General features: G+C 31.2%; 1 protein-coding gene across 1 annotated transcript; it reads right to left on the bottom strand.

The window, feature by feature from the left end:
* Positions 1 to 1,898: 1,898 nt before the first annotated feature.
* On the bottom strand, positions 1,899 to 20,796 carry LOC143257748 (sodium/hydrogen exchanger 7-like). The gene is made up of 7 exons (XM_076516780.1): positions 20,544 to 20,796; positions 19,336 to 19,580; positions 8,397 to 8,474; positions 7,578 to 7,654; positions 4,859 to 4,956; positions 2,795 to 2,900; positions 1,899 to 2,160 (listed from the first exon to the last, which is right to left on the bottom strand). The coding sequence occupies exons 1-7, from the start codon at positions 20,689 to 20,691 to the stop codon at positions 1,899 to 1,901; spliced, it is 1,014 nt and encodes a 337-aa protein (XP_076372895.1). The 5' UTR covers positions 20,692 to 20,796.
* Between the last annotated feature and the right edge of the window lie 1,545 nt (positions 20,797 to 22,341).

Raw genomic sequence — 22,341 nt, 5'->3', positions numbered from 1 at the left:
TGTACATAAAACCAACAAGTCTGAATGTGACTACTGTCAATGAAGTAGCAGTTAATGAGAGCACATGAAGAGGATGCTGGTTAAGATAGGAGTAGTTTCATGCTTCTATTGATGGAAGCTGCTGCATAACCATTTGCATGTAGTTATGCAAAGGTGAAAGAAGGAAAACTTTGTACTGACAGAGGGCAATGCTGGTTGAGAAAATCTAGCTGATAGTAGTAGTTTTCTGCTTCTATTGGTGGAGAACTGCTGCATACCATTTGCATGTAGAGATGCAAAAGTGAGAGTGGAAACCTAATATTGAGCATTAAAACTTTGTTTTGACAGAGGGCAATGCTGTTTGAGGAAAACTTTTTTTGTGAGGGAGGGTATGATATTGTATCAAAACCACTTTAAAAAAACTAATGTTAATTGGTTTAAATACACACACAACAGAATTCTGAAGCTTCTAGTATTAACAGCAATCTGTAAAAATAGGTAAACATTTTAAATAACATTAGATACAGTTTATATGCATATACGTAGTGCTATTACATTTTTTGATTACTGAAATTTATCAACTGTTTTACCTTTTGAAAAGTCATTTAATGATCTCTAAATCAGTCTGGAACTGGCCAGGATTGTACATATCAGAACAATAAAATAAAATTAATGTACAATCTAGATTAGGTTAAATTTACCACTTAAGTCAGCAGATTCTGCCATCAGAGCTGTAAGACATCAGCACAAATAACGATGATTCTAGCAGAGAAAAGTCACAAAGACGAAATTTTGTCAGCTAAAGAAAAGTCAAGACTAATAAGCTACAACAACATTGGAAAAGTTTTACATTAATAAAATAACCTTTTGTCTGGAGATGAAGAGTGCAGGTATATCTGTTTGACTTAACACTAAATTTTGTAGTTTTACCAGCATAACAAGATACCTTTAAAGATATGCTTTGAAAATTATACAAGTTTTAGAAAATCTTGTAAGTTTATGAGTGTAAAAGCCTTGTAACTTATTAACAATAACTTAAAGCTTGGTTAAAAGGATTTTATGATATTTGTTAAAAATAACTGGATTACTTTAGGTAATATATTGGGTTAAACAACTAATTCCAGATATAGAATATTTACTACCATTACATCAAGTTATACTAATGTTAACTTCACTATTTTTTAATAATTTTTTCCAAAAAAATTCTCTCTTCATCTTGAAAAATGTCTTGAATATTTATTAAGTATAAAATATTAAAACTGGGTAAGAAAAACAAAAAGTAATTAAACACTGTTGAAAGTTAAGCTTTTCAACTGGCACTTGATAAGGTGAACCATAAAAGTTAATATGATTTGACTTGTGGTGGTGTTTTATACAATGCTTTATTCTAGAACAAATGATGTAAAATACAATTCAGAAGTTTCTGGATCTCAGTCTTGTAAATTAAGCACTGGGTTTGTATACATACTTCACTGAAAATAATTCTCAGAATAATTTTGAAATAAAATGATCTAGGATAACAACAAATTTCACAAACAATTAATTATATTTTTTGTAATACACATTCTGGTAAATTTCTGTTCATGAACATGTGGAACACTTTTATTAAATTATATTATATTAAGCACAGCAAAAGGTACTAAGAAACAATTATCAGTAATATAATAATAAAGAATCTCCAACTAATGTTTTTTTTACAAAATTAATTGAATTTCTTCAAATAAATTAGTAACACAACAATGAAATACTCAAAATCATTACAGTATAATTTTTAACTACTTCAAAATATTATTTATCAAAGCTATTTGTAATTATACACAACTATGTTCAAATATACATATATATATTTTTTAAACAAACTTGTAGTTTTAAGTCACCTCTTTTTTACTTACTGGATATCATTTGAAAAAAAATTAATTTTAAAAAAATATGTATAAATGTCTATGGTTATTTTTACCAAATAATTTACCTTCAACAAAATACATTATCGTTTTGTTTAAAGTACAGTGATTCACATTAAAAATAATATAAAAGGATACCAGTGCTGTACAGCAACCTGTTACAGAACCAATCAGAAAAGAGCACACAAAAATGTACACAAAGTTCCCAAGTGACTTAAATGCAGCACCAACTTCAAAACCTGACACAGTATGGTAATGTTCCTCATAATTGTTGATAGCTCTGAAAATAAATAAATAAAAAAAAATCATAGGTGAAATAAATACTTCAACACACTGTGATAACCTGTGTAACATTCCAAAAGATAAATTTTAAAAAGAACAAAGTGGTAAAGTACATATGTTGTCCCTAAATATTATGTTATAAAATTATTTTAGAGTACTAAGCTACACTTTTTAAAAAAGTTTTTATACTTATAATACTTGGAGATCAAAATGTGATCTAGAATATTGCATAAATTTCCCTTGTAAAATACAATAAACATTACAAATGTGGTTTTCTCATATTGCAGTTTAAGGTTATGTGCATATTTTATGCATCATGTGATACATATTTAAGGTCTGTTTATTTTGGTAATCTTTTAAAACTGTGTATGGTAATTTATTGTTTTAATTTCTTCATTAAACATTTTCAGTTCATAAATGAAATTTATTATAATTTCTTCAATGATCAATAAAAAGAATAACATAAATCAACAGAAATATCAGTGATCCAGTTAAAGACAACAAATAAAGGGTTTTATACTTTTTAAAATAATAGAAACAATTACAAACTTTATTAGAAAGCCTATGATGAAAATCATGCAAACTTGTTCTTTTGTGCAGTAATACAAATATCATGTAGATGAAAAACCTACCCTGACAAAACAATGGCTACTGCATCATTCAAAATACTCTCCCCAAACACCATAGCATACAAGTTGACATCAACATGTAGATCATGGAAAATAGCCAAAACAGTCACTCACAAAACAAAAACAGCATCAATCAGTATGTTAACATTGTATTCTTCACTGAGTATTAATTACTAAAGGTTATCTAAGTATGGAAACATTAATTAGTTCTGAAATACATGGAAGGGATTAAACTAATATATGTGGCTGTTGAAACTGGTTTAATGATCCTGTACCAGTAATATTAACACTTTCAGCACAGGCTCAATTCCTGAGACCAATCTCATAACAATTTTGTTCTAGTTATAGTTTTCATGCTGTAACTTTTAAATTAGTGAGTGTAAATTCATGAAATTTGACAGGTTATCAGTAAACATTACAAGGCTTTCATAACTAAAAATATCAATTTCTTTTATTTAAGGTTTGTTAAGCAATGTTTTTCTCAAGCTTGTTTTATTTTTGCATGTTGCATATACAACATGTGAAGTAATATTAATTTTAAGATTAAAAATACTTTTATACATCAGAAAACTTTTAAATTTCACATGTGAAATCTTTGCAATGTTTACATAGTTATCAAATGTTTCTTTAAAAAGAATTATATATTTTATCTATTATATTCACTAATGAATTTCTGTATGGGCTTGGTCAATTTGACCAATCTTGTAACCATCATAAAAAATTAGGTAATAAATACGAATCATGCTTTTTTCATTCTAGAATGACTACAAATTATCACATGAAAATGCAAGTTTTTTTATCTAACTACCTTAAATTTCATAACACCATACATTTATGTATATTTATTATTTTTTACTGATACTGATATTTTGGCCTGGCTAACAATACAGAAGTTACAATGTTGCAGTGTATGTACACTCATGCTACTGTATCCAATAATATAAAATTGACACTTAGTCTTTACTAAGTGACCTGTCTTTGCCATGTTTTAGTGGACTGTTATTTTGTAAAATACAGTCATATTTCAATTATTAAACATAATATATGTATATAGATTAATATTTATAAATGCATTCTTAAACTCATTTTTCTTAAAACGTAGAGCAGTAAATAGAGAAGTAAAGCTACCTTTAGGTCAGACAGTTTTGTCCATCTTTGAGTAAAAAAAAAAAAACCTTTTATTCAAACTATTTCCATTAAAAAAAATTGAAAGAGAAGACAATCAATATATTTCTAATATTTTAGTTGCCACAAATAAAACTGCCTCATGTCCTTATAAAATATGGATGTTTATTTAGAATAGTTTGTTCTTCTATATCTCATAAAAATCATACAAGTTGATAACTTGTTTTATTAGGACAAGGTATAATTTATAATTGAGAAGGTATAGGCACAGATTAACCTATCAGATTTCAAGTACAGCCAATGACCAGTGAAAGAAAAATATTGAAATATTACATGATGTTTAGTGGAAACTTTACTAAGTTAGGCTTGATGCATGGTTCTATTTATTATAATTTAAGTGCTAAGAAGTCTTAACAAATTTAAAAAGTAGTAAAAATAATTATTTTTAAAAAACATTCAAAAGCATACATTCTAGTAAATTAGAAAAGCAGAGTTATACAAAAAGGTGGTTATCTTTAAAAGGTAAAATACAAATCACTTTAGATAAGACAGAGTATATCTACTTATCATTCAACATAGCAGATCATAACTTCATAGAACATGGAGTCTCTAGTGGAAGAATGTTAATTGAGAATGATGACAAAATACTTGAAATGTGTATCAAGAATAAAACCAACAGAACTACGTGTAATGATACATTTCTTGATTCAAAAATAAACATGTAAATTTGTACACATTTATAAAGTTTCCCAAACATTTTTGTTTGTAAAAAAAATGGAAAATATTTCTCCAAAATGGGAGACTTTGCCTATTTAATCTGCAAGACAAAACCCTGAATAAAATATAATAATACTTTTGTTTGAAATTAAAGCTAGATGTTGTACAAAGACACAAGTATTCCTTCACATATGCATGTTCATCCAAATTTAAAACAGTGCTTACCTGGATCAGTGGCTGATATTATGGCCCCAAAATATAAAGAGTCATTGAAGGAAAACTCTAAATGTGGCATGAGCTGAACAAAACCATACACCACACCCCTACATAAGGATAAAATAAATGTTGTTAAATACAAAGTGGTCTTTTATGTATTTACACTTGTATATCAACATCAGCAACATTAACATTTTCCTTAACTGAAAATGTGTCTGAAGATATTCACCATTCGCAAATCAAGCACCTGCCAAAGCACATCATTCTTAGAAAGTTTCTGCACATGCACAACATGTTTTAATGAAACATTCAATCCTACATAATAATGTGTAATGCACCAGTCTATTACACAATCAACATTAAACAATACCCCTCTGCCAATAAAAAGGCAAGATATCCACCATACTCCACTTGAGCACTTTGTTACAAGCAGAAGCTCACTCTTGATGAAACAAAAGAAACACACTAGAAGTGAGAAGAAAGGATGAGTGGTTCTGTGGAGTGTTATGTATCTATCTGAACTACATTCTCAGGTTAGAAAAATGTCAATTTCAAAAATGCTAATAAACTCCCTACAAAACACATAGCTAGAATTCCACATTAAGAAGACAGTGGAGACACATGAAGAGAAAGAAATAAAAAAATGCACTTCTAACTGATAATATGGCAATATAAACTGAAATTCTATGAACTGTATCACCCACTGGGGACAGATATAGAGAGATCACTACCTGATGGAAGACCACATCCATTTCAAGCAGAAAAATACACTTTGCCCAAAACATGTAACTGTTTGAAAAGTTACAGTGAAAAGAACTTCCCGTGTGCTACTAAAAGGTTCCACACATGGATGGAATGTAAAGGCTACTCAACTGGCCTACATACATCAAGTGATCAACAGACTACGTATATACATTAAGGTTATGACAACAAGTCAAGTCATAAAGTATGTAACAGATACTTTAACCAGTGATATATTTACCAGAATAAACGTGTGCAGAGATTAATCAATTCATACCTGCAACCAAAGGTGAACACCAACTCATCTGACTGGTCACACTCATAGGAAGTGGTCTGTTCTTAGTTTAGAAGTGGCCTATACTGCACTTCCAAGAAGATAACTCTGCCCTACTTCCATTAAGGAGTGCAGCTACTCAGTCTCTATGAATGGGATTACACCAACCCAGAAAGGAACTCTCCATATCAACTGACCCAAAAGCTTGATACTGGGGAAGCAAGAGTTCTCACACTCTACTATAAGAAAGAGAGAAGAATTTTAATAGGGAAGAACACCAAAGAGGTGTGTAAATCAAATAATCTATCATCTGTATATGGACAAGGAACCAAAGCTTGTGGCATGTTTTTTTTCTTGTTTTGAAGTAGAAATATGGCTTAGAAGGTAAAATATAAACTGCCAAAGCAGACTTGGGAAAAACCTTATCTCAACAGCAGGAGAAGAAGTAACCACTATTTCACAAAAGTTTGGGAGAAAGAAGTATTTTCTATGAGGAATCAATGGTTCTCTGGCAAGTTCCACTGTCTCTAGTATATATATATATATATATGTTTTTGTACTTTGAGATGGTTGTATTTATAGAAGCTGAAAGAAAGGAAATAATCAGCCACTGTCCTATTTGGAGACTTTGGGATGATCAGAGAATGGAAGCTGGATAAAAGACAAAACCCAGAAGCAGAAGAAACCTCAATGTGATGATGGCTACGGACAAAAGAAGTGGAAAGATGATGAGGATAATGGGAGTTGAAATAAAAAGATTTATGGAATATCTCCCACAGTGTAACAAATGATCTGTTTAAACCAACCAATAGGAGGAGAAAGTTATGAAAAGGAAATTCCACATAAAAAAAGACAATGTGACAAAAACAAAAAGAAGTTGGTAGAGGTCCTTGAGAACTGATGAAAGAAAAGGAGAATGACCACGAAAAGTCAAGAAGTCATCAACTGGTAATAATGAAAATAGACTTGCACAAAGTAGAGATATTTGTTCCAAATCTTAAATTCCTAGTTGTGATTGAAAAGAAAGTGTCACACCTTATTTGATGAATGTATTAAATAAATATCTTTTACTCAAAATATGAAGCTAAACAGTATTGAAGTTTTAACAACTAGTTTTGGTACTTTTTTTTTAAAACTACATCATTCTTTACTTAACTACAGATAATTAGTTGAACAATAAGTGTTATTACACATCATTGTGTGTTTATAAATAGAGAAGTATAAGCAGTTATACTGTCTGGTAATAACATAAATCTTAGAAAAGGATACTGAATGACTGATATGTTGGTGTTTATTTGGTTTGGTAAATTTCAGAAAAGTTGTTGTCAATGGTTACCCATGGACCAAATGGCTTTCAAACAATAGTGTTGATACACCCATTTTGTCTTTAACCAAACTAGGAACTGATGAAAATAAAAGCATTATGAAGCAAACATGAAATCAATCTATTTGTTATTCCTCAATGGATGAAATGGAAAAAAAACTTAACTAAACTATTTACTGCATTCTATACTTTGTATAAAAGATTTTGGAGGTATTTTCATGTTTTAAATCTATACAAGAGTAACTTGGGGAAGATCCTCTAAAGATACATGCACATACATAAAAAAAAATAATTTATTAGGATATTTTATACACAATTTATATAATTTATGCACACACATAAAAGGAACAGAGAGACAAACAAAACATGCATGTAATTGTCACACTTACCCAACAACAAAACAAGATATTGTTGTTCCAATAAAAGCAAAAGTCATTATAGCTCCAAGGTTGCGAAAGAAAAATCTCTAAATAAAACAAAAGAAATTATTCAATACAGCACTAAGTTAAGTTTAACTATAAACTTATGTTGTTATAAAGTAAGACATTAAGATTGCATTGATTATTAGTGAAAGACATGCCATCCTTGCTGTATTATTATGATTTTCTCATTGGACTTACAAACAGTAATACATCAATTTTTTTACTTAAGTCTTTAACCTGTTGACTCCCAAGTATTTCAGCTGCTACAATACAACTCTAATGCTTCTTCATTTTGTAACTCTTTTCGTGACATCATTTTGGATCGAAGTGAAACAATTTGTAAGTAGGGCAAATGCATGTATGGTGCTGACATCTAGCATTGAAGTTATGTATAACTGAGAACTAATTAACTCGCCTATGGCATTCTGTTACCGATCGACTTGGAAGAGTTATCTATCTCGCCTACAGCACTGAACAGGTTAAAGCCACAAAAGTAAATACTACACTGTCAAAAAATAAACTGTATATCAATGCTTCTTAATCTATGATTGATAGAAAGATTGCATAATTATGAAGAGCAAACAGCAGGATAGCATGTAGACCACATTTTGCTATGCCAATATTAAAATCAATAAGTCTGGTGGGATGTATGCAACAAATATCTGAGAACCACTGTTGTAAATTAAAAGAACATCATTTGTGCATTACGATGAATAAAAAACTGAATGTCATGTCAGTTAGAAATACTTATTAGAAACAACAAAAAGTAATGAAACACTATCTCACTCTCTTCAAACTGTATCCTGCATTGAAGATAATTGGGGGAAGAATTATGTTGAAGAATATCTCTGGATCAAAAGTTGCCTAAGACAAAAAAGACAACAAAACAGTAATAATATATTAGAAAAAAGTTCAAATGTTCACATTTGATTACAGAGCTTTTACTAATTTATTTTACTTGTAGGTAAAAGTAGGTCAAGTAATGCTTTTTCAAAGCTTAAATGTAGTTTATATTGTTTAAATATCAGTTCATCCCACAAGTAATGTCCAAAAATTTAATACAGAAAGTGCATAAGCATTTCTGTCTTTGTAGAAGGCTTTAATGACTAAAATATGTAGTAGGACATGTATAAAAATGTTCAGACAAATAAAAGAAATTAACCCAACTCCACTTCTTTCAGATTATTAATAAAATAAATCCTTATGAAGATGGATGTGTCTGAAGAACACATTGGACATATAATGCTTTATGAGTTTAAAAGGCAATAGTGCAGCAGAAACTACAAAAAACATTCAAGCTGTTTATGGTGCACAGTCTCAATGAAAGAAAATGTCGAAGGTGGTTTCAGAAGCTCAGATCAGGTAACTACAGCTTAAGTGATGAGCCACATTCAGGTCATCCTGTTGATTTTAATGATGACTTGCTGCTAGTTGTACTTGATGAAGATTATGCTGTAACAGTTGAAGAACTGATACAGAAGCTTAATTCAACCCATTCAATAGTTCATTGTTATCTGCAATGTCTTGAAAAGGTGTCAAAACTTGGAAAATGGGTTCTCCATGATTTGGCAAAAGCCAACCTTAGAGCAAGAGTGAATATTTGCACTTCTCTGCACTCTCGTGAATGTAACTCACCTTTTTTTGGACAGGTTAGTGACTGGAGATGAAAAGTGGATATTTTATAAAAATGTTAAGCAGTGCAGACAATGGTTCAGTACAGGTAAACTGGCTAGAGCACAGCCCAAAATGGACCTCCACCCTAGAAAAGTCTTAAGTGTTTTGTGGGATACTGTTGGTGTGATCCACTTTGAGTTGCTGCCACTCAATGTAATGATTACATCAGACTTCTATTGTCAACAGTTAGAGCTCTTGAATGTTGCACTGAAAGAAAAGAGGCCCACTTTGATCAATTGTAAAGGTGTTGTGTTACACCAGAATAACGCACGCCCCATACAAGGATCACATCTGCAAAGACTGAAGAGCTAGAGTGGGAAAACTTCCAAATCCTCCTTATCCTCCAGATCTTGCTCCATCTGATTAATCTATTCCAAAGTTTCCAGAATTATCTTGATGGAAAAGAGCTTGGAACACATGAAGATGTCAAAACTACCCTCTCTACCTTCTTTTCTTCCAAACCCCAAGAATTTTTATAGAAGAGGCATTCAGAAGCTTGTGAATTATTGGCAGGAAGTAATTAATAATAATGGAACATACATTATTGATTTAAATGTTATTTAATCAATAATTCTTTCTCTTTTTTCTGAACCTAAAATCAAACATTATTTTAGGGATGACCTAATATACTGAATCAACTAGTGATATTTATGACCACACAGTAGCAAGAGGGTACTTTAAACCTACTGTTTTGTTTTTTTCCAAATTACAACAATATTGAAAAAATTAAAAAAACAGACAATGTGGAAACATAAATACAAGTTAAAAAATAATTTTAGTTAAGAAAAAAATTAATATAAAACCTTAAAAGTTCACTAGTAAATAAGAAAATTGCATTTACATGTAGCAGGTAGTGTTGTAGAGCTATGGAGCAATGCAAATACGTAGTTTTTTTATGCTTTGGCACTTACAATGCACAGGCAAATTGAACATCTCAATATTTACAAATGAGAACAAGTAATAATGCTCTCTGACTTTCTTCTTCTGTGGAATACAAAAATGCATGCATTCCACAAGACGTTATGAACACAAATGAAATACAATATAAAACACATACACGTACACTACACAAGTATACATACAAAGTTTCCATGCAATAAGTAACAAACTTCCAACAAAAATTATGCAGTAATACAATACCAAAAACTTGTTTTGTTTGTCTTCATCATTTACAGTAATTTCTGAGTTTCTTTTCAAGTTATGAGTGTTACAAATAACCCTTACACTGTGTATCCTTCTGTGAAATACACATTTACAACGTAAAAATGTATGCAGCTGCTAAAGAATTAACTATTCAAATTTAAAACAATTTAAAAAGCAATGGGAACATCAAAGCATAAAATAAAAATATAGATGAAACCATTCTGGTTGGAGCAGAGGCATCTAGTTAAATCTCTAATACCATGCAAGGACATGCACCCAGAAATGGAAAAGGGATTGGCTAAGGCATCATCAACCACTAGGTGGCACCATCAGTCCACTTCCAGAGGGAAAACATGCCCTCTTATGAAGCCCCAGTGCAGAGAGAGTAGTGTGGAAGAAAAACATATATAGATTCCTAACTGGATTGATTCATATTAATACAAAAGAAGCTCTTAATAGAAGGAGCTATTGTGTTGTTTTTTAATATACTTAGAGTATGAAAAGAAAATAAGGACAAGTCTGTATATCCTAAAATTCATGAAAAACAGATACTGAGCAAAGAGAAAGAAAAACAAAACTCACCAACAAGTGGAACCCTAAAGCTGAAGAAACAAGAATATGATGATGATGATGAGACTACAAAAAGTATTATAATTCATCCATGTGCTAGCCTTTAAAATGTTCTCTGAAAGGTATTGATATTGAAATGTTAAAGACAATAGCCAAATGGCAAATATGATTATATTTAACCCAAAAAACACATCAAAGGTGTTTGAAAACATCAAGAAAAATAAAATAGATTAACTCATCAGTGATGACGAGAAACCCACTTGTTGAGAAGTAAAAAATTTCGTTTGGGCTGAAAACACTTTACATAGAACCTGACGATGACCAAAGAAGGTCAAACGTTGTTCGCTTCTATGTAAAAGTGTTTTCAGCCCAACAACGCTTTTGCATATAAAATAGATTAACTGCATAAATCAATTTGTTAATGTGAATGGAACAAAATCAAGAAGCAATGTTTGCCATAACAAATACCTCAAAAATATTATCTTCATACCAGATAACAGGAAAAACTCTAGTATAATATTGAACATCCTGTGAAATGAGAAACAGAGTTAATCACAACAGGTAGCATAATAGGGAAAAGAAAAAAATGTGGCCTCTCTTACTGCCCAAGTTTTCTGGAGGAAGGCCAAATAGGAATATAAAGAGTCCTCCAGGAAAAGAGAAACACTTGACAAGAAGTATTAATGGTAAACATATTTGACCATTTATTCCTGAAGTAAAAAAAAGAAAATATGTCTTCAGGTAAAGATGGTATTGTAAACACACTGCAAAATGTTCAAAAGGGAATGATGCTAGAAATCTAAAACAGACTTAAGTCCTACTCAGAATAACACTGAGGCATTTGTGAATGACATAAATGAAATAAGGAGGAGAACCTACTGTGGTAAATTTGTGATTAAGTCACACCTGAAGGTACTCAAGAGTTGTCTAAAATAGTAAAACTTGTTGAGATAGTATGACACCACTGAGAGACAAGAACCCATCAAATGTGTCTCTTATAGCATGACATTGTGAGAATTGCATCACAGAGAGAAGTTACCATCTTCAAAACAGATACAACATATCTGGCAGAAGGACAAGTTGAAAGAAGTAGAAGCACTTGAGACCCTATGGATTGTAAAACCAAAGCTGATGGGTGAATAGTACCTTGATATATGTGATACTGAGTAGGCACCAGCTTATACTTGGACATATGAAATATCCAATACAGAGAAAACAAAATGAGTGGTACAAAGAGTGTGAGTCAATGCTATTAATAGAACTATGCAAATATAAACCAATAATTTGTGTAATGATGAAAATTGATATGTAGCTTTGACTGAATTCATAAAGATGCAATCTAAAGCCAGACTAAAAGGAAGGGCTATGAATTAATAAATTACTCCCAATCTACAGAACAGAAATAGATGTGAAGGTTTGTGAATCACAATATTTGATACTGAATTGAAAACAAGAAGTCCACATTCCTTAAAAGATGTAAATGAGAAGCTGTGTGAAATGGAGGAAAACCACTGTTTGGGTTGTGATTTCCTCCCTACTTGTACCACCTTTACAATAGAAAGGAGCAAGAAACATAAGAAGTATAGAGATGAGCAGCAGCTGAATTGTGCAATGCAGAGTTATGACTAGTACTACCTGAATATCAAACAGTAGAATGAGGTCATAAAGAAATAGATGAAATCACAGCCTTAATCAACTCCTACTTTTGAGTTTTCATGACTGAGAAACCAATTCAGGAGAAATGCCATAAAAAACAAAAGGATTCCAGAAAGTAACCCAAAGGTGGTTATCAGCAATGCAAGCATGGAGGAGATGAATCCCCTTCAAAATAGCTTATGATATAACACACAAAAAACCTGCAAGCCATGCAGAAACAGAAACCAAGTCAGTAAATACTTCAAACAAATAAAACATGTAACCTGATAATTGCTCCTGAAAAATAAAAAGGAATGATGAGAATGAAAACAGGTTACAGCCAATATAGTCAATAACTAAGCAGATGAAGAAAGCTACAAAATCATCATAATTATGGCATGCAGAACAAATATGCAAATACTGACATGACAGAAGAACACTATGTGGACAAATTCCCTACAAACACAATTTGTGATTTAGTTTCAGCATATAAATGAAATAAAAAGGATTCCACTAAAAGGCAAGAAGAATAAGAAATACATGGCAAAAGATGTCATTCAGAAGCATCTTGATTTCTAAAAGTATTAGCTGCAATTTGAATGTCAGGAAAAGAGGGCAAGAAAATGCTACCAATATGATATCCTGTAACAACACACTGGATCCCTCAATGAAATAGAAAGAGGTTCAACATGTCAAATGTTACATACCTGGGAAGAAAATGTAAATGAATTCACCAGAACCCTCATCAGGAGTAGGGCTGGCTAGTAAATCCTGCTTTTCAGATAAAAGTGGGAAAGCCTGAGCTGAAAAAAACTAGCTTGTTCATGAATAAAAGAAGAGAGTATTGATTCATACTATTAGCATCCAAGACACCTTGTTACTTGTCAAAGTCAAATCCTAAAGACTTGACAAATGGCACAAATACATTGACTGATAAATGCTACCAATTTAGTTACAAGAATTCCATGAATGGCTTAGGAAGGCTGCTGAAATAGAGTTTCACCAGATACAAAAAGAGCAAAATCAGAAACACAATCATAAGGAGGATTGAATGAAGCAGAAATAGAAGTATTTGCTTCACAAGTAGCATCAATTTCAGAATACGTCATGGAATAAAAAAGATCTCACAATGTAGGAAACGTGATTGTTAACAAAGAAATCTGAGATGAGAAAGCAGAGAATTATGAGAGAGTGACATATGCTATGCATTACATAAATTACATACAGAAATCCTAAATCACATTTTGGATACAGCATGAGTTCTAAGTCAACAAGGAAAAACTTTCAGTATTTCAGATTCAAGTCTGCCTGATTTTTTTTCTTATTGCACTAAGTATCAGTAGTTGTACATTTCCAATAATTTCATGACCTGATATAAACTCACAAAGAATTTATTATAAATTACATAACATAATTTACTAACTCTTGGATCATACTCATAACAATCCTCTATACACGGTTGTTCTTTTCCTGCATACACTTACATATTATAAGCATAAGAAGTGTCACTTATCAGAACAAACTCAAAGTTTGATCCATGTTTGCATAGAATATAGTTTAAAGAGGGAATCTACCACAAAGAGTGACCAGTTGTTCATAAATGGTCATATTTTCTCATAGTAAATAACTATGTTGAAGAGATTCTACCCATTCATTGGATGTGCTTGTTACTGGATAATTTTTCCTTTATTTGAATTTTTCTTCATTTTTCAGTACTATCAAATAAAACATATTAGAATTTTATGAAATTTATTATATGCCACTGGTCTACCACTCTGCTAGTTTCAAAGCCATTTGATTTATTTATTGTACATAAGTTAAAGAATATCTATTACTATTACATCAAGACAAAAAGAAATCCTGTTGTTCATGAGAATCTCAATTTGTTTAAATCCTGTTGTTCATGAGAATCTCAATTTGTTTAAATCCTGTTCTTCATGAGAATCTCAATTTGTTTAAATCCTGTTCTTCATGAGAATCTCAATTTGTTTAAATCCTGTTCTTCATGAGAATCTCAATTTGTTTAAATCCTGTTGTTCATGAGAATCTCAATTTGTTTAAATCCTGTTGTTCATGAGAATCTCAATTTGTTTAAATCCTGTTCTTCATGAGAATCTCAATTTGTTTAAATCCTGTTGTTCATGAGAATCTCAATTTGTTTAAATCCTGTTCTTCATGAGAATCTCAATTTGTTTAAATCCTGTTCTTCATGAGAATCTCAATTTGTTTAAATCCTGTTGTTCATGAGAATCTCAATTTGTTTAAATCCTGTTCTTCATGAGAATCTCAATTTGTTTAAATCCTGTTGTTCATGAGAATCTCAATTTGTTTAAATCCTGTTCTTCATGAGAATCTCAATTTGTTTAAATCCTGTTCTTCATGAGAATCTCAATTTGTTTAAATCCTGTTCTTCATGAGAATCTCAATTTGTTTAAATCCTGTTGTTCATGAGAATCTCAATTTGTTTAAATCCTGTTCTTCATGAGAATCTCAATTTGTTTAAATCCTGTTCTTCATGAGAATCTCAATTTGTTTAAATCCTGTTGTTCATGAGAATCTCAATTTGTTTAAATCCTGTTCTTCATGAGAATCTCAATTTGTTTAAATCCTGTTGTTCATGAGAATCTCAATTTGTTTAAATCCTGTTGTTCATGAGAATCTCAATTTGTTTAAATCCTGTTCTTCATGAGAATCTCAATTTGTTTAAATCCTGTTCTTCATGAGAATCTCAATTTGTTTAAATCCTGTTCTTCATGAGAATCTCAATTTGTTTAAATCCTGTTCTTCATGAGAATCTCAATTTGTTTAAATCCTGTTGTTCATGAGAATCTCAATTTGTTTAAATCCTGTTCTTCATGAGAATCTCAATTTGTTTAAATCCTGTTGTTCATGAGAATCTCAATTTGTTTAAATCCTGTTCTTCATGAGAATCTCAATTTGTTTAAATCCTGTTGTTCATGAGAATCTCAATTTGTTTAAATCCTGTTCTTCATGAGAATCTCAATTTGTTTAAATCCTGTTGTTCATGAGAATCTCAATTTGTTTAAATCCTGTTCTTCATGAGAATCTCAATTTGTTTAAATCCTGTTGTTCATGAGAATCTCAATTTGTTTAAATCCTGTTCTTCATGAGAATCTCAATTTGTTTAAATCCTGTTCTTCATGAGAATCTCAATTTGTTTAAATCCTGTTGTTCATGAGAATCTCAATTTGTTTAAATCCTGTTGTTCATGAGAATCTCAATTTGTTTAAATCCTGTTGTTCATGAGAATCTCAATTTGTTTAAATCCTGTTGTTCATGAGAATCTCAATTTGTTTAAATCCTGTTGTTCATGAGAATCTCAATTTGTTTAAATCCTGTTGTTCATGAGAATCTCAATTTGTTTAAATCCTGTTGTTCATGAGAATCTCAATTTGTTTAAATCCTGTTCTTCATGAGAATCTCAATTTGTTTAAATCCTGTTGTTCATGAGAATCTCAATTTGTTTAAATCCTGTTCTTCATGAGAATCTCAATTTGTTTAAATCCTGTTGTTCATGAGAATCTCAATTTGTTTAAATCCTGTTCTTCATGAGAATCTCAATTTGTTTAAATCCTGTTCTTCATGAGAATCTCAATTTGTTTAAATCCTGTTCTTCATGAGAATCTCAATTTGTTTAAATCCTGTTCTTCATGAGAATCTCAATTTGTTTAAATCCTGTTGTTCATGAGAATCTCAATTTGTTTAAATCCTGTTCTTCATGAGAATCTCAATTTGTTTAAATCCTGTTGTTCATGAGAATCTCAATTTGTTTAAATCCTGTTGTTCATGAGAATCTCAATTTGTTTAAATCCTGTTCTTCATGAGAATCTCAATTTGTTTAAATCCTGTTCTTCATGAGAATCTCAATTTGTTTAAATCCTGTTCTTCATGAGAATCTCAATTTGTTTAAATCCTGTTGTTCATGAGAATCTCAATTTGTTTAAATCCTGTTCTTCATGAGAATCTCAATTTGTTTAAATCCTGTTGTTCATGAGAATCTCAATTTGTTTAAATCCTGTTCTTCATGAGAATCTCAATTTGTTTAAATCCTGTTGTTCATGAGAATCTCAATTTGTTTAAATCCTGTTCTTCATGAGAATCTCAATTTGTTTAAATCCTGTTGTTCATGAGAATCTCAATTTGTTTAAATCCTGTTCTTCATGAGAATCTCAATTTGTTTAAATCCTGTTCTTCATGAGAATCTCAATTTGTTTAAATCCTGTTGTTCATGAGAATCTCAATTTGTTTAAATCCTGTTCTTCATGAGAATCTCAATTTGTTTAAATCCTGTTCTTCATGAGAATCTCAATTTGTTTAAATCCTGTTCTTCATGAGAATCTCAATTTGTTTAAATCCTGTTGTTCATGAGAATCTCAATTTGTTTAAATCCTGTTCTTCATGAGAATCTCAATTTGTTTAAATCCTGTTCTTCATGAGAATCTCAATTTGTTTAAATCCTGTTCTTCATGAGAATCTCAATTTGTTTAAATCCTGTTCTTCATGAGAATCTCAATTTGTTTAAATCCTGTTCTTCATGAGAATCTCAATTTGTTTAAATCCTGTTCTTCATGAGAATCTCAATTTGTTTAAATCCTGTTCTTCATGAGAATCTCAATTTGTTTAAATCCTGTTCTTCATGAGAATCTCAATTTGTTTAAATCCTGTTCTTCATGAGAATCTCAATTTGTTTAAATCCTGTTCTTCATGAGAATCTCAATTTGTTTAAATCCTGTTGTTCATGAGAATCTCAATTTGTTTAAATCCTGTTGTTCATGAGAATCTCAATTTGTTTAAATCCTGTTCTTCATGAGAATCTCAATTTGTTTAAATCCTGTTGTTCATGAGAATCTCAATTTGTTTCATTATAGCTTCTTCTTCACAGCTAATCCATTTTAGTATTTCCTTCATAACATTCCTCATAAATAGAATGATTACAGATAATTCTGTGTTAATACTTCTTCTTGCATACTTAGTCGACCTGGTATCTCTTTGGGAATGTTTTCAAGTTATCTACTCTCAGTTATTTATAGTCTTTATGTTACTTTTATACTGAAATGTATTACACTAACATAACAGTAAATTACAAAATTGTAAATCAATGATTTACAAGCATAATGTTGTAAGTTCTCCAAAATGAAACTACTTCATAATGCTTATCAATCATTATTTGTCAAATTACTGTAAGTCATAATATTGTAAGCCTATCCACTTCTTCTTGAAATGACTTTCACACTAAAAGGATAACTTAACATGACATATAAGCAGGCTATCATATATTTCATGTTTTTGACTAAGCGCTACAACACTAAGTTTAATGAGTTGACAAACTACATATATGAACTCCAGCAGTAATAAGTTGAATTAATTACAATATTGGTATTTTTTGTTTTAGGTGCTACAGCCAATCAAATTCAAGACAATAAACAACATAGACTTAAAACTATCATAGTTAAAAACATTATTATAAAAAAAATTACTTGAAAGATTATATATACATATATAAAAAATATTTTTTTAAAGACTATTTTTCAACAATTACTCAGTTATTCTGGAATTCCTTAGAGGTAAGTACTGTTTCTTTTTTGGATTTTGTGCAAATCTGCATGAGGGCTGTCTGAACTAGTCATCCATAATTTAGCAGTGTAAGACGAGAGTGAAGGCAGCTAGTCATCACCATCCACTGCTAACTACCGGGCTACTTTTTTTACCAAAAAATAGTGGAATTGACTGTCAGTATTTACACCCCCATGGCTGAAAGGGCAAGCATGTTTTGTGTGACAGTGATTTGATCCCATGACCCTCACACTACGAATCAAGTGCCCTAACCACTTCGCTGTGCCAGGCCAGGTAAGTACTGTTTTGCATTATATTTATGCTAATATTTATAACAAACTATAATTACCAAAGGTAATATAGGTTCCTGCAAAATAAAATCCTTTCTAATAATGTGTAGCTCTGTGAAATTTCTAATAATTATAGGAAGTTTGGTACAAATAACAGGTTTAATAAATTTACAAGTTACTCTTCAGTCTGGTTTCTACAGTTAGATTATGTTTCTTCAGAAATTATTAATAATTATGCAAATGATAATAAATAAATCATATACTGCTTTAGTAAAACAATACAAGCAGAATACTGTCTTTGTAAATGATTTAAATTGCTTACATCTGATAAGTTTGATATAAAAACAAACCTATACATGTTGTTAATTAATATGATCATATTCAGTGAAAGATGTATTATGTGTTACATATACATTTATGTTTCATAGAAATACAACCACTCACAAAAATACATGAATAAACATGCACACATACATATGTAAAATATCAAGTTTAACTTGAACAGTAAGTATGCATTTGTATATGTGCCACATCATAAAAAACAAGTGCTCTTGTCTTATCAAGCTTTTAATTCCAGTATGTGAATTTGTAAACCTTTACCACTGTTATATTGTTATTACTTCATATTACTTGCATTCCTCATTTTTGATACTGTACAAATTAGTTAGTTCTAGAAGAGTAGAGCACACAAAGCTCTGGTTAGGCTTATACTGATATACATGCAATTTCTTAAATTCTTAAAAAATTGTAAAATGAATATCTGTTTGTCAATTATACTAAATAAAATTAACTGCTGTAAAATACTAAAGCTAGAAGTAAATTGAAAACAAGCTTTCTACCTTTTGATCAATATTCTGACTCTCCACATCAGTTACTTCTCCACGAAACACATATGCATACGTTTTATTCTCACTTTCAGTTTCCATTTTGAAATCTCCTTCACCAGTTCTCACTTTCATTGTGAAGAATAAACTGTCAGGTGGCAAGTCCATGACAGTCACATTATTGAATGTTGGCTTTACATTGACAAATGAAATTTCAGTGTCTTCGGCACTATATCTAATGATCGCCCCAATCACAAGTCCTATAAAAATATTAATTCATTGATAACAATATTAAAACACCATATCTGACAGCCTTAACTAGTCACTGTACAACTCAAGAGTCAGAAATAAATAATCAGCAGTTTTAATTCCTAAACATGGATTCACGATTATAAGTGGTTATTTTATGTTCATTTTACAGATAAGTTTAACACTGAAACAGAATTCATGTATACTTTCAGAACTAAAAAAAGTTATAATTTATCACTCTTGCACCTACTTTCTTTATTCTTTAACATGTTGTCTAAAAAACAATAATTCAATTTTAGCTAAAATCAAATTTCTATACTAACATGTAACAACCATGTTTATTTTTTTCAAGGAAACACTTTCAAACAGTAATATCTGGTTGTTTCTCTCAGAAATATAAAACTTGTATTAAAAAATATATACTAAATACAACAAAGATAGATTAAAGCATAACAGAAAAATGTAATAAAAACACTACAAGAACAGTATTCATATGCTATCAACATTAAATTGTCACACTGTAGAAAAACAAAATTAGTTTTAATAAAGACAATGTTGAAAAGAATATTATTTATGTTAGTACAATATTCGTTATTCAATGCTCAAGTATATTTTTCATTATTCTACCTGTTAATGGAAGTTAGACTAGAACACATTTCACCTGATGTTTAGGAATAATTTATATATTTCATTACATACGTCAGTGAAACATTGAGTGAAATTAATCGCACATCATTACTATAACTCAAGATACATCACACAAATAATATCAAGTATGTTAAGTACCAGTCAATACTAATAGACTAAAGACCGAAACACAAGATTCTACAGCCAGTTCATATTTAATGATTATTCACACATGACACAATTAATAAAGAAATTCGCTCTGTGTCAACATTCGAATTGCAGAGTTAATCTAAGTAACGTAGCGTAGCTTTCGTAAAAGAAAAAGAAACGCAAATTCTGGAACTCACCATAGATAATGGCGAGGCCAGTTTCATGAAGAAAGCGAGCTCGTTTGCGCTTGAAAAGCCAAATTGTACAAACTGTTAAAATTAACAAACATACATATGCAAGAATATTTTCCGAGTCAATTCGATGAATTCCCCCTCGCCTTTTCATCTAATTTAATATCTGTAAGCGCATTTGCATGAACATAACTGAAAGTTACTATAAGACAGAAAACACTGAATAACCATGTATACATTGTCACCATCTTCGATACTCAAGACGATCGTTACTTCACTGCCACCGATATATTGCTATCATAACCTCACATCGTCAAACGAATAATTTACTTCTACTAACTTATAATCTGCATTAACACTCCTACGAAAAAAATATTTACATCCACTAAAGTGATTTTGGGGCCTATCAGGCCCCATATATTTTTCCAACAGAAACACAGTGATTTAGCAACATTCATTACAAACAACTTTAGAATGGCTCTGACAAACATTTTTTTTTACAATTTGAGCAAACAATTTTCGACTGTCTATCTTTTGATCTGCCGCACAAATGGCATCGTCCTCTTTTTGCCCTCTTTGCAGGCGGTTCACATGAGGTTGTTTTGTCATTATCTTTGCAGTAAATTTCTTTGATTTCAAGCACCAATTGCCGTATAAATTCTCTTCTGGCTCTTGATTTATGTTGACGAAGAAATTCTGGATGTTTTGTCGAGTATAGAACGAAAGCATTGTACGCAGCAAGATCTAGAATGTTATTGAATATGCAGACTGACCAGCGCTTTGATCGCCTCTTTGTTGTATAATATCTCACCAGTTGATCGAGAGTGTCGACACCTGCCTTCGTTGCATTGTAAAGATTGACGATTTCGGGCTTTCCATTCTCTTCTACTTCACAAGACTGATGCTGAGAACTCAGTAGTAGCACATATTTTCCTGGTTTGTCTGAGTGCCTGAGAAGAGTGATGTCGTCATGGTAGAAAAACTTTGGTGATAACTCTCTAGATTTTGCATTTATTTCAGGAGGCAGGAAGGTTCTTGATTTCCTTATGGTTCCAACAAGTCCTGTTCTTTTTGTTCGTAGGTACTTGGCAAGTGTCATTGTTGTGAAGAAATTATCTGTCGTTATTGTCCTTCCTTTCCAAGAAATGGCTGACTCAGTTCTCTGACTATTCTTTCTCCTTGATTTGTTTCTGTCGTATTTCCAACCTTTCCAGTATAAATTTGAGCGTTGAGGAGGTAACTTGTCTTTGCATCTGTTAGGCACCAAATCTTTATTCCGTATTTGCCTGGCTTTGTCGGAATGTATGTTCTGAAGCCAACTCTTTCTTTGAAGTTACATAGTTGTTCATCCACTGTCAGGTATTCGCTTGGGTTGTAACTGTTTTTGAAATTTTCAATGAAAAAATTCCAGACTCCAGAGATGGCGGATCTTTGATTTCTCTATTTCTTTGAGAGTGGATGTCAAATCTAATTTTGAGCACATTTTTTGAATTTGTCTTGTGTAATCAGTTTTCGCAAAAATGGCAAACCGAATTCGGTTGAAAACATTTCGTCTATCGATGCATTTTTGGATTTGCTTATTCCAAGGAAAAGATTAGCTGCGATCCATTTCCAGAGGTCTTCTTCAAAAAATTGGTTCTTTCATGACGGTGTTTGTTGAGTGAATGATTTGTTCCATCATATTATCAGAAATGAAAATTTTGAATGTTTCGAATGGTGTAGCGACTCTTGGAGCAGCTTGCCTTGTTATGCCTGGGTTCCCATTGAATATATTGAGAGCTGCGGTTCTCCTGTTGATCCTTGA

This window comes from Tachypleus tridentatus, chromosome 7 (genome assembly GCF_004210375.1).
Source record: "Tachypleus tridentatus isolate NWPU-2018 chromosome 7, ASM421037v1, whole genome shotgun sequence".
NCBI lineage: Eukaryota > Metazoa > Arthropoda > Merostomata > Xiphosura > Limulidae > Tachypleus > Tachypleus tridentatus.
This window is presented reverse-complemented; position numbering and strand designations above follow the sequence as displayed.

Bases quoted from the DNA above. Each gene is read 5' to 3' on its own strand.
- LOC143257748 (XM_076516780.1), bottom strand. From the start codon at position 20,691: ATGAAAAGGCGAGGGGGAATTCATCGAATTGACTCGGAAAATATTCTT. The intron at 19,581-20,543 runs GTGAGTTCCAGA...ATATTTTTATAG, and splicing joins TGGCCTCGCCATTATCTATG to GACTTGTGATTGGGGCGATC. The intron at 4,957-7,577 runs GTAAGTGTGACA...ATCCTTATGTAG, and splicing joins ATATCTTGTTTTGTTGTTGG to GGGTGTGGTGTATGGTTTTG.